Source organism: Pan troglodytes, chromosome 15 (assembly GCF_028858775.2).
Source record: "Pan troglodytes isolate AG18354 chromosome 15, NHGRI_mPanTro3-v2.0_pri, whole genome shotgun sequence".
Taxonomy (NCBI): domain Eukaryota; kingdom Metazoa; phylum Chordata; class Mammalia; order Primates; family Hominidae; genus Pan; species Pan troglodytes.
The window spans coordinates 14,416,597-14,428,278 of record NC_072413.2 but is presented as its reverse complement, the minus strand read 5'-3'; the positions used below and the strand labels follow the sequence as shown (position 1 = coordinate 14,428,278).

General features: G+C 58.2%; 1 protein-coding gene across 6 annotated transcripts; it reads left to right on the top strand.

Moving 5' to 3' along the window:
- Positions 1–206: 206 nt before the first annotated feature.
- LOC107976080 (uncharacterized) lies at positions 207–8,962 on the top strand. 6 transcript variants are annotated; one of them, XM_063792769.1, is made up of 4 exons: positions 207–2,387; positions 4,452–5,241; positions 5,873–6,662; positions 7,246–8,962. In XM_063792769.1, the coding sequence occupies exon 1, from the start codon at positions 356–358 to the stop codon at positions 1,334–1,336; it is 981 nt and encodes a 326-aa protein (XP_063648839.1). In that variant the 5' UTR covers positions 207–355; the 3' UTR covers positions 1,337–2,387; positions 4,452–5,241; positions 5,873–6,662; positions 7,246–8,962. The 6 variants fall into 6 exon arrangements, with proteins under 6 accessions (XP_063648839.1, XP_063648837.1, XP_063648838.1 ...); XM_063792767.1 differs by having other exon boundaries at positions 7,081–8,962; XM_063792771.1 differs by having other exon boundaries at positions 218–2,387; positions 7,246–8,953.
- Positions 8,963–11,682: the final 2,720 nt, after the last annotated feature.

Sequence of the window (11,682 nt, the reverse complement as noted above, 5' to 3'; positions counted from 1 at the left end):
TCCGTTTCCCCCTTCCACCGGCACACACCTGGACACCACCCTTTGTTTCGCCGTCGCCCCGTATGCCTCCGGTGACACACATTAACACCAACTGCTGCGGGATTGGCCAGTTCCACGCGTGGTCACATGGTCTCCCCCTCGGATTTGCCTCTGTTCCTCATTGCAGGTGTTCTGTAAAGCGTGGTTAACTCTCCGGAACCCCAGGGCTTTTACAAGCCGGGCAGGCCACTGCTCTTTCAAAGGAGGAGGGAGGCAGAGGGCTGATGGATGAGTGAATTGGCAGCTGACACCCGGTCTTCAGACTTATGGGATCATTCTGTGCTGCAGCGAGGCCCTGCCGGCCTAAACAGATAGGATGAGCCCATCCTATCTCACTCGGAGAGGGTCAAAACCCGATCTCAACGGGAGACCAGAGAACACAGCAGGCGTCCTGAAGATCCCCCTCCCTCGGTGGAAGTCCCCTCAAGCAGGTCCTGAGGACAAGACCCCTGGGGGTTTGGGCCTGAGACAGGACGAGACACCCGCGGCCCCGTATCCCACGCCGCCCCAAAGAGGACCCAGGATCCAGCCGCCGCCTCAGCAGCAGCAGGAGCATCGCAGAAGCCGCGCGGCGGTGGCGATATTTAAAGGGGACGCAGCCTATCTGTCAGGAGTGGAGCCCGAATCGGCTCAGCCAATGCGCATGCGCGAGGCGCGAGCGGTTTCTCCCGTCACAGTGGTTCCCTCGGTTGTCTTAGAAACCAGGCCCCAAGGCTTGGCAGAGCAGGACCCCTCTGTGGCATTGTTTGGGTGTCCAGGCTCTGAGCCTAAGGCCTCACCTCTCCCCGGGTCGAAGGGAACGTCTCCAGATGCCAGGAGTCGCAATGAGCCGACCATGATGATGAAACCCCAGGCGGAGACAGGGGAAGCAGCACGGGATCCCAGCCTCAGGGCTTCACGGACGGTGTTGGTTGGGGTGAGTCTCCTCAAAAGTCGTGCCTCCATCCGTGATCTCGAGGACGGGTCGGCATGCATGCCCCTGGGCTGCTCTCTCACTCGAGGGCCGTTCTCCTCCAGAGCAGGACCCCGCAGCCTCAGGGGTTGCCTGGGGGTGTGTGTTTCAATGCCTCTGCTGTATGACTCTATGTGTGTTTGTGTGCGTGTGTACGTGTGTGTGTGTGTGTCTCCGTCTGTGTGTGTGTCTCCCATTTTCTCTTCTCTCTCTGTCTCTCAGTCTGTGTGTTTCTTTCCCACTCTCTGTGGGTTTGTGCCAGCCGAAGTTGCGTCAGGGCTACCTGGTCGGTGCAGGATTGGGTGTGTTGCGAATTTTGCAGAAACCTCTTTGCTCCTCTGGTAGGCATTTGAAAACGTGGCTTGGGTGAGGCACAGGCGGCCCCCCCAACCCCCGGGTCCCAGGTGTTCTTTGATTTTCCTTGGCATCGATGGAAAGGTCACCCGTTTCCCCCTTCCACCGGCACACACCTGGACACCACCCTTTGTTTCGCCGTCGCCCCGTATGCCTCTGGTGACACACATTAACACCAACTGCTGTGGGATTGGCCGGTGCCACGCGTGGTCACATGGTCCCCCCTCGGATTCGCCTCTGTTCCTCATTGCAGGTGTTCTGTAAAGCGTGGTTGACTCTCCGGAACCCCAGGGCTTTTACAAGCCGGGCAGGCCACTGCTCTTTCAAAGGAGGAGGGAGGCCGAGGGCTGATGGATGAGTGAATTGGCAGCTGACACTCGGTCTTCAGACTTATGGGATCATTCTGTGCTGCAGCGAGGCCCTGCCGGCCTGAACAGATAGGATGAGCCCATCCTATCTCACTCGGAGAGGGTCAAAACCCGATCTCAACGGGAGACGGGAGAACACAGCAGGCGTCCTGAAGATCCCCTTCCCTCGGTGGAAGTCGGCTCAAACAGGACCTGAGGACAAGACCCCTGGGGGTTTGGGCCTGAGACAGGACGAGACACCCGCGGCCCCGTATCCCACGCCGCCCCAAAGAGGACCCAGGATCCAGCCGCCGCCTCGGCAGCAGCAGGAGCATCGCGGAAGCCGCGCGGCGGTGGCGATATTTAAAGGGGACCCAGCCTATCTGTCAGGAGTGGAGCCCGAATCGGCTCAGCCAATGCGCATGCGCGAGGAGCAAGCGGTTTCTCCTGTCACAGTGGTTCCCTCGGTTGTCTTAGAAACCAGGCCCTGAGGCTTGGCAGAGCAGGACCCCTCCGTGGCATTGTTTGGGTGTCCAGGCTCTGAGCCTAAGGACTCACCTCTCCCCGGGTCGAAGGGAACGTCTCTGGATGCCAGGAGTCGCAATGGGCCGACCATGATGATGAAACCCCAGGCGGAGACAGGGGAAGCAGCACGGGATCCCAGCCTCAGGGCTTCACGGACGGTGTTGGTTGGGGTGAGTCTCCTCAAAAGTCATGCCGCCCTCCGTGATCTCGAGGACGGGTCGGCATGCGTGCCCCTGGGCTGCTCTCTCACCCGAGGGCCATTCTCCTCCAGAGCAGGACCCCGCAGCCTCAGGGGTTGCCTGGGGGTGTGTGTTTCAATGCCTCTGCTGTATGACTCTATGTGTGTTTGTATGTGTGTGTGCGTGTGTGTATGTGTCTGTGTGTGTGTCTCCCATTTTCTCTTCTCTCTCTGTCTCTCAGTCTATGTGTTTCTTTCCCACTCTCTGTGGGTTTGTGCCAGCCGAAGTTGCGTCAGGGCTACCTGGTCGGTGCAGGATTGGGTGTGTTGCGAATTTTGCAGAAACCTCTTTGCTCCTCTGGTAGGCATTTGAAAACGTGGCTTGGGTGAGGCACAGGCGGCCCCCCCAACCCCCGGGTCCCAGGTGTTCTTTGATTTTCCTTGGCATCGATGGAAAGGTCACCCGTTTCCCCCTTCCACCGGCACAGACCTGGACACCACCCTTTGTTTCGCCGTCGCCCCGTATGCCTCCGGTGACACACATTAACACCAACTGCTGTGGGATTGGCCAGTGCCACGCGTGGTCACATGGTCTCCCCCTCGGATTCGCCTCTGTACCTCATTGCAGGTGTCCTGTAAAGCACGGTCGGCTCTCCGGAATCCCAGGGCTTTTACAAGCCGGGCAGGCCACTGTTCTTGCAAAGGAGGAGGGAGGCAGAGGGCTGATGGATGAGTGAATTTGCAGCTGACACTCGGTCTTGAGACTTATGGGATCATTCTGTGCTGCAGCGAGGCCCTGCTGGCCTGACCAGATGTGATGAGCCCATCCTATCTCCCTCGGAGAGGGTCAAAATCAGATCTCCACGGGAGACCGGAGAACACAGCAGGCATCCTGAAGATCCCCCTCCCTCGGTGGAAGTCGGCTGAAGCAGGTCCTGAGGACAGGACCCCTGGGGGTTTGAGCCTGGGACAGGACGAGACACCCATGGCCCCCTCTCCCACGCCGCCCCAAAAGGGACCCAGGATCCAGCTGCCTCCTCGGCGGCGGCAGGAGCATCGCGGAAGCCGCGCTGCGGTGGCGATATTTAAAGGGGACGCAGCCTATCTGTCAGGAGTGGAGCGCCAGTCAGCTCAGCCAATGCGCATGCGTGAGGAGCGAGCGGTTTCTCCCGTCACTGTGGTTCCCTCGGTTGTCTTAGAAACCAGGCCCCGAAGCTTGGCAGAGCAGCACCCCTCCGTGGCATTGCCTGGGTGTCCAGGCTCTGAGGCTAAGGCCTCACCTCTCCCCGGGTCGAAGGGTACGTCTCCAGATGCCAGGAGTCGCAATGGGCCGATCATGATGATGAAACCCCAGGCGGAGACGGGGGAAGCAGCACGGGATCCCAGCCTCAGGCCTTCACGGACGGAGTTGGTTGGGGTGAGTCTCCCAAAAAGTCGTGCCGCTCTCCGTGATCTCGAGGACGGGTCGGCATGCGTGCCCCTGGGCTGCTCTCTCACCCGAGGGCCATTCTCCTCCAGAGCAGGACCCCTCAGCCTCAGGGGTTGCCTGGGGCTGTGTGTTTCAATGCCTCTGCTGTATGACTCTATGTGTGTTTGTGTGTGTGTGTGTGTGTGTGTGTATGTGTCTGTGTGTGTGTCTCCCATTTTCTCTTCTCTCTCTGTCTCTCAGTCTGTGTGTTTCTTTCCCACTCTCTGTGGGTTTGTGTCAGCCGAAGTTGCGTCAGGGCTACCTGGTCGGTGCAGGATTGGGTGTGTTGCGAATTTTGCAGAAACCTCTTTGCTCCTCTGTTAGGCATTTGAAAAGGTGGCTTGGGTCAGGCACTGGCGGCCCCCCCAACCCCCGGGTCCCAGGTTTTCTTTGATTTTCCTTGGCATTGATGGAAACGTCACCTGTTTACCCCCTTCCACCGGCACATACCTGGACACCACCCTTTGTTTCGCCGTTGCCCCATATGCCTCCAGTGACACACAGTAACACCAACTGCTGTGGGATTGGCCAGTGCCACGCGGGGTCACTTGGTCTCCCCCTCGGATTCGCCTCTTTTCCTCTTTGCAGGTGTCCTGTAAAGCGCGGTCGGCTTTCCGGAACCCCAGGGATTTTACAAGCCTGGCAGGCCACTGCTCTTTCAAAGGAGGAGGGAGGCAGAGGGCTCATGGATGAGTAAAGTTGCAGCTGACACTAGGCCTGCAGACCTATGGGATCATTGTGTGCTGCAGGCAGGCCCTGCCGGCCTGACCAGATGTGGTGAGCCCATCCTATCACACTCGCAGAGGGGCAAAATCGGATCTCAACCGGAGTCCAGAGAACACAGCAGGCGTCCTGAAGCTCCCTCTCCCTCGGTGGCAGTCGGCTCAAGCAGCTCCTGAGGACAGGACCCCTGGGGGTTTGGGCCTGGGAGAGGAGGAGACACCCGCGGCCCCCTCTCCCACGCTGCCCCAAACAGGATCCAGGATCCTACCGCCGCCTCGGCGGCAGGAGGAGCATCGCGTCTGCCATGTGGCGGTGGCGATATTTAATGGGGACGCAGCCTATCTGTGAGGAGTGGTGCGCGAGCCGGCTCAGGCAATGCGCGGGCGCGAGGCCCGAGCACTTTCTCCCGTCACAGTGGTTCCCACGGTTGTCTTAGAAACCAGGCCCCAAGACTTGGCAGAGCAGGAGCCCTCCGTGGCAGTGCTTGGGTGTCGAGGCTCTGAGGCTAAGGCCTCACCTCTCCACGGGGTCGAAGGGAACGTCTCTGGATGCCAGGAGTCGCAAAGGGCCGACCATGATGATGAAACCCCAGGCGGAGACGGGGGAAGCAGCACGGGATCCCAGCCTCAGGCCTGCACGGACGGTGTTTGTTGGGGTGAGTCTCCCCAAAAGTCGTGCTGCCGTCCGTGATCTCGAGGACGGGTCGACCCGCGTGCCCCTGGGCTGCTCTCTCACCTGAGGGTCGTTCTCCTCCAGAGCAGAACCCCGCAGCTTCAGGGTTGCCTGGGGGTGTGTGTTTCAAAGCCTCTGCTGTATGACTCGGTGTGTGTGTGTGTGGGGGGGGTGTGTTTGTGTCTTTGTGTGTGTCTCCCATTCTCTCTTCTCTCTCTGTCTCAGTCTCTGTGTGTTTCTTTCTCACTCTCTGTGGGTTTGTGCCAGCCGAAGTTGCGTCAGGGCTACCTGGTCGGTGGAGGATTGGGTGTGTTGCGAGTTTTGCAGAAAACTCTTTACTCCTCTGTTAGGCATTTGAAAAGGTGGCTTGGGTCAGGAACAGGCGGCCCGCCCAACCCCCGGGTCCCAGGTGTTCTTTGATTTTCCTTGGCATTGATGGAAACGTCACCCGTTTACCCCCTTCAACCAGCACATACCTGGACACCACCCTTTGTTTCGCCACTGCCTCGTATGCCTCCGGTGACACACATTAACACCAACTGCTGTGCGATTGGCCAGTGCCACGCGGGGTCACATGGTCTCCCCCTCGGATTCACCTCTGTTCCTCTTTGCAGGTGTCCTGTAAAGCGAGGTCGGCTTTCCGGAACCCCAGGGATTTTACAAGCCTGGCAGGCCACTGCTCTCTCAAAGGAGGAGAGAGGCAGAGGGCTGATGGATGAGTGAAGTTGCAGCTGACACTAGGCCTGCAGACCTATGGGATCACTGTGTGCTGCAGCCAGGCCCTGCCGGCCTGACAAGATGTGGTGAGCCCATCCTATCTCACTCCCAGAGGGCCAAAATCGGATCTCAACCGGAGTCCGGAGATGACAGCAGGCATCCTGGAGCTCCCCGTCCCTCGGTGAAAGTCGGCTCGAGCAACTCCTGGGGACAGGACCCCTGGGGGTTTGGGCCTGGGAGAGGACGAGACACCCGCGGCCCCCTCTCCCATGCCACCCCAAACAGGACCCAGGATCCAGTCGCCCCCGCGGCGGCAGCAGGAGCATCATGGCCACCGCGCGGCGGTGGCGATATTTAAAGGGGACGCAGCCTATCTGTCTGGAGTGGAGCGCGAGCCAGCTCAACCAATGCGCATGTGCGAGGCACGAGCGGTTTCTCCCTTCAGAGTGGTTCCCACGGTTATCTGAGAAACCTGTCCCGGAGGCTTGGCAGAGCAGGAGCCCTCCGTGGCAGTGCTTGGATGGCGAGGCTCTGAGGCTCTGGTCTCACCTCTCCAAGGGATCGAACGGAAAGTCTCCGGATGCCAGGAGTCGCAAAGGGCCGACCATGATGATGAAACCCCAGGCGGAGACTGGGGAAGCAGCAAGGGATCGCAGCCTCAGGCCTGCACGGACGCTGTTGGTTGGGGTGAGTCTCCCCAAAAGTCGTTCCGCCGACCATTGTCTTGAGGACGGGTCGGCCTGCGTGCCCCTGGGCTGCTCTCTCACCCTAGGGTCGTTCTCCTCCAGAGCAGAACCCCGCAGCCTCAGGGGTTGCCTGGGGGTCTGTGTTTCAATGCCTCTGCTCTATGACTCTGTGTGTGTGTGTGTGTGTGTGTGTCTGTGTGTGTGTCTCCCATTCTCTCTTCTCTCTCTGTCTCTCAGTCTCTGTGTGTTTGTTTCCCACTCTCTGTGGGTTTGTGTGTGTGTGCCCGTGTGCGTGTGTGTCTTTGGCTGAATGTGCCCTGTGTGCCACAAAGCGGTTTCTCGCATGGTGGCCTGTCTTTGCTTAGCCTCTTTCTGCCCCTTTGCCTGTTTCATGAGGCTGGTTGTCATTGGTTTCACAGCCGCGGATCCCCTTTGGGTGTTTGAAAGCCTGGCCCATGTGAGGAGATGTTTCAGTTTCGGAGCAATTGAATTCTCATCCCCATCCTGAGCGGCCTCTTTTCTGGGATCAAACGAAAACACTGCAGACAAGGAGAGGAATCCCACAGGTTCTCTTTGTCCTATAGGAGAGCAGCAGACCCACGTCAGAGAAGATGCTTGAGTCTTTTCACGGCTCTTCTCTGAGAAATGAAGCCACACCATGATACAGTCAGCAAGAGGAAGCCGGGATTGAGAGATGGCAACAATCCCTGTCCCTGGAACGCTGGCCTCCCTGGACAAGCCACCCTTTTGGAACACCACCCCTTATGCCCATTGCGGTGACACGGTGCTGTATCCTGCCTGGGCTCCGGCCTCTGCTCTGTCTTCCGTCTTGCTCTGCCTCCCTTGTTTCTCAGGGGCCTGGATCCCTCTCGCTCTGACCAAATGCCTTCAACAAAGATGACTTCCCTCTCCGTCAGGGAGACATTTCTTCGAGATCCGTGTCGTGATTGTTTCTCTCTCCAAACGTGTTTATGCTTGATTGGGCTGGTCTCATGACCCGGGAACTCTTGGCTTCCCTAGATGTCTCAGGCAGGGAAGCTTCCTTCTTCTCCATGTTTCCCCTCATGGGTGGTCGGATTGCCTAGAATGAGCGCTAGGCGACCCTGACTGGCCTTGTCTTCCAGGACAGGTGGTGACGCATTTCCTCTGCACTTACTGTCTCATTCTTTAGTTACATCCTCTCCTCTGCTCCTGGGTGGACTGATCCCCTTGATCATCTGGCAGAAAAGAATGTCAGCGAACCCAAGGGACTGGTCTAGGTTTGGGGGCTGGTGCTGGGGCTCGGTGCAGCCAAAGTTGCTTCAGGGCTGCCAGGGCCTTGGAGGGTTTGGGGTGGGGCGAATTTTGCAGAAACCTCTTTACTCCTCTGGTAGGCATTTGAAAACATGGCTTCGGTCTGGCACAGCCACCCCCCCCCCAAACCCCGCGTGTCCCACGTGTTTTTCGATTTTCCTTTGCATTGATGGAAAGGTCACCCATTTCTCCCTTCCACCCGCACATTCCTGGACACCACGCTTTTTTTCGCCATCTCCCCGTATGCCTCCAGTGACACACATTAACACCAACTGCTGTGGGATAGGCCAGTGCCACGTGTAGTCACATGGTCTCCACCTCGGATTTGCCCCTGTTCCTCTTTGCAGGTGTCCTGTAAAGCGCTGTCGGCTTTCCGGAGCCCCAGCGCTTTTAGAAGCAGGGCAGGCCACTGCTCTTTCAAAGGAGCAGGGCATTGTCAAACACACCCCCCAAGCAATCCCTGAGGCTGTGATGTTCTGTTCTCTACGAGAACGACCCTCGGGGGAGAGAGCAGCCCAGGGGCACGCAGGCCGACCTGTCCTAGAGATCACTGATGGAGACACGACTTTTGGGGAGACTCACCCCAACAAACACCGTCCGGGCAGGCCTTAGGCTGGGATCCCGTGCTGCTTCCCCCATCTCCGCTGGGCTTTCCTCATGGTAGTCGGCCCTTTGCGACTCCTGGCGTCTGGGGACATTCCCGTCGACCCCGTGAAGAGTTTAGGCCGGAGCCTCAGAGCCCCAAAACCCAAGCACTGCCACGGAGGGCTCCTTCTTTGCCAAGTCTCGGGGCCTGGTTTCTAAGACAACCATGGGAAGCACTGTGACTGGAGAAGCCGCTCCCGCCTCGCGCATGCGCATTGGCTGAGCGGACTCGCGCTCAGCTCCTGGTAGTCAGGCTGGGTCCCCTTTAAATACTGCCAGCTCTGAGCGCGGCAGCAGCGAGGCTCCTGCTACCCCAGCGGCGGTGGCTATATCCGGGGTCCAGTTTGGGGCGGTGTGGGAGAGGGGGCCGCGGGTGTCTTCTCCTGTCCCAGGGCCAAACCCCAAGGAGTCCTCACCTCAGGACCTGCTTGAGCTGACTTCCACCGAGGGAGGGGGAGCTTCAGGACGTCTGCTGTGTTCTCTGGGCTCCCGTTCAGATCCAATTTTGGCCCCCTTCGAGTGAGATAGGATGGGCTCACCACATCTGTTCAGGCCGGCAGGGCCTCGCTGCAGCACAGAATGATCCCATAGATCTCAAGGCCTAGTGTCAGCTGCAACTTCACTCATCCATCAGCCCTCTGCCTCTCTCCTCCTTTGAAAGAGCAGTGGCCTGCCCCGCTTCTAAAAGCCCTGGGGTTCCGGAAAGCCGACCGCGCTTTACAGGACACCTGCATAGAAGAACGGGCGAATCCGAGGTGGAGACCATGTGACCACGCGTGGCACTGGCCTATCCCACAGCAGTTGGTGTTAATGTGTGTCACCGGAGGCATACGGGGCGACGGCGAAACAAAGGGTGGTGTCCAGGCATGTGCCAGTTGAATGGGGAAATGTTTGACCTTTCCATCAATGCCAAGGAAAATCGAAGAACACCTAGGACCCGGGGAGTGGGGAGCCTGTGCCTGACCCAAGCCACGTTTTCACATGCCTACCAGAGGAGCAAAGAGGTTTCTGCAAAATTCGCTCCACCCCCAAACCTCCACCGCCCTGGTAGCCCTAACGCAACTTCGGCTGCGCCCAGCCACAGCCCCAGCCCCAGCCCCAGCCCAGTCCCTTTGGGTCCCCGACGTTCGTTTCAGCCAGAAGATCAAGGGAGTCAGTCCACCCAGGAGCAGAGGAGAGGATGTCCCTCATGAATGAGACAGGAAGTGCAGAGGAAATGTGACACTACCTGTCCTGGAAGACAAGGCCTGTCACAGTCGCCTAGTGCTCATTCTAGGCAGTCCACCCACCCATGAGGGGAAACGTGGAGAAGAAGGAAGCTTCTCTGCCTGAGACACGAATGGAAGCCAGGAGCTCCCAGGTCATGCGACCTGCCCAATCAAGCTGAAACACGTTTGGAGAGAGAAACAATCACGACACGGATCTCGAAGAAATGTCTCCCTGACGGACTGGGAAGTCACCTTTGTTGAAGACATTGGGCCTCAGCGAAAGGCTTCAAGGCACTTGAGAAACAGGTGAGGCAGAGCAGGAGGGAGGACAGGGCAGACGCCGGCGGCCAGGCAGGATATATCACGGTTCCACTGCCAGGGTCATAAGGGGTGGGGTTCCAAAAGGGTGGCTTGTCCAGAGAGGCCAGCGTTCCAGTGACAGGGATTGTTGCCATCTCCCATTCCCGGCTTCCTCTTCCAGACCATATTGTGGTGTGGCTTCATTTCTCAGAGAAGGGCCATGCAAAAATACAAGCATCTTCTCTGATGTGGGTCCGCTGGTCTCCTGCGGGACAAAGAGCTCCTGTGGGGCTCGTGTCCTCGTCTGCAGTGTGTTCCTCTTGATCCTAGAAAAGAGGCCGCTCAGGATGGGGATGATATTTCAATTGTTCCGGGACCGAAGCAACTCCTCATGTGGGCCAGGCCTTCACACACCCAAAGTGGAACCGCGGCGGTGAAAATGATTGACAACCGGTCTCATGACCCAGGCAGAGAGACAGAAACATGCTCACCAAAGACAGTCCGCCATGCGAGAAACAGCTTTGTGGCGTTCAGGGCAGATTCGGCCAAGGACTCACACGCACAAGGGCACACACACACAAACCGACAGAAAGAGGGAAAGAAACACACAGAGACTGAGAGACAGAGAGAGAAGAGAGAATGAGAGACACACACACACACCCACACACACATACACACACAGACACACACACAGAGTCTTACAGCAGAGGCATTGAAACACACCCACAGGCAACCCCTGCGTCTATGACGCTCTGCTTTCGAGGAGAACGAGCCTTCGGTGAGAGAGCACCCCAGGGGCACGCAGGCCATCCTGTCCTCGAGATCACCACGTGACGACTTTTCGGGAGACTCACCCCAACCAACACCATCCGGGCAGGCCTGAGGGAGGGATTCCGTGCTGCCTTCTCCGGACTCTGCGTCGGGTTTCCTCACCCTGTTCGGCCCTTTGTGACTCTTGGCATCCAGAGACTTTCCCCTCGACCCGGTGGAGAGGTCAGGCCGGAGCCTCAGAGCCTTGACACCCAAGCACTGCCACGGAAGTCTCCCGCTTTGCCAAGCCTCGGGGACTGGTTTCTAAGACAACCATGGGAACCACTGTGAAGGGAGAAGCCGCTCGTGCCTCGCGCATGTGCATTGGCTGGGCCGACTCGTTCTCCCCTCCTGGCAGTCAGGCTGCGTCCCCTTTAAAGAACGCCACCGCTGAGAAGTGACCCTCAGATCTCCCTTCCTGAATTTCTTTAGGGAAAGCAACAACCATCCCTGTAAGCCATGGGTTTTCATGGGGAGGAAGGAGAGGGCTAGTTGTCTGAGAGGGAAACTGCTTAAGGCTGCAGACTAGGAAATGGGATTCCAGGTTTAAGATAGCTCCTTTCTGGACCTCAGTCCTTCACCTAGTCACCTAGTCACAGGGTGGATTGCCTCTAAGGATACTTAGGAGAAAAGGAACCAAATTCAGGATGGTTCTCCTTGCTTTAAGCCTTGATGGGAGACGGGGAGGCCAACCCTTCTCTGCAGACCATGATCCTCACTAGACAGAGGAGCTCCAAACTTGCCTGTCTCATCCCATGCACTGAC

Bases quoted from the DNA above. Each gene is read 5' to 3' on its own strand.
- LOC107976080 (XM_063792769.1), top strand. From the start codon at position 356: ATGAGCCCATCCTATCTCACTCGGAGAGGGTCAAAACCCGATCTCAAC.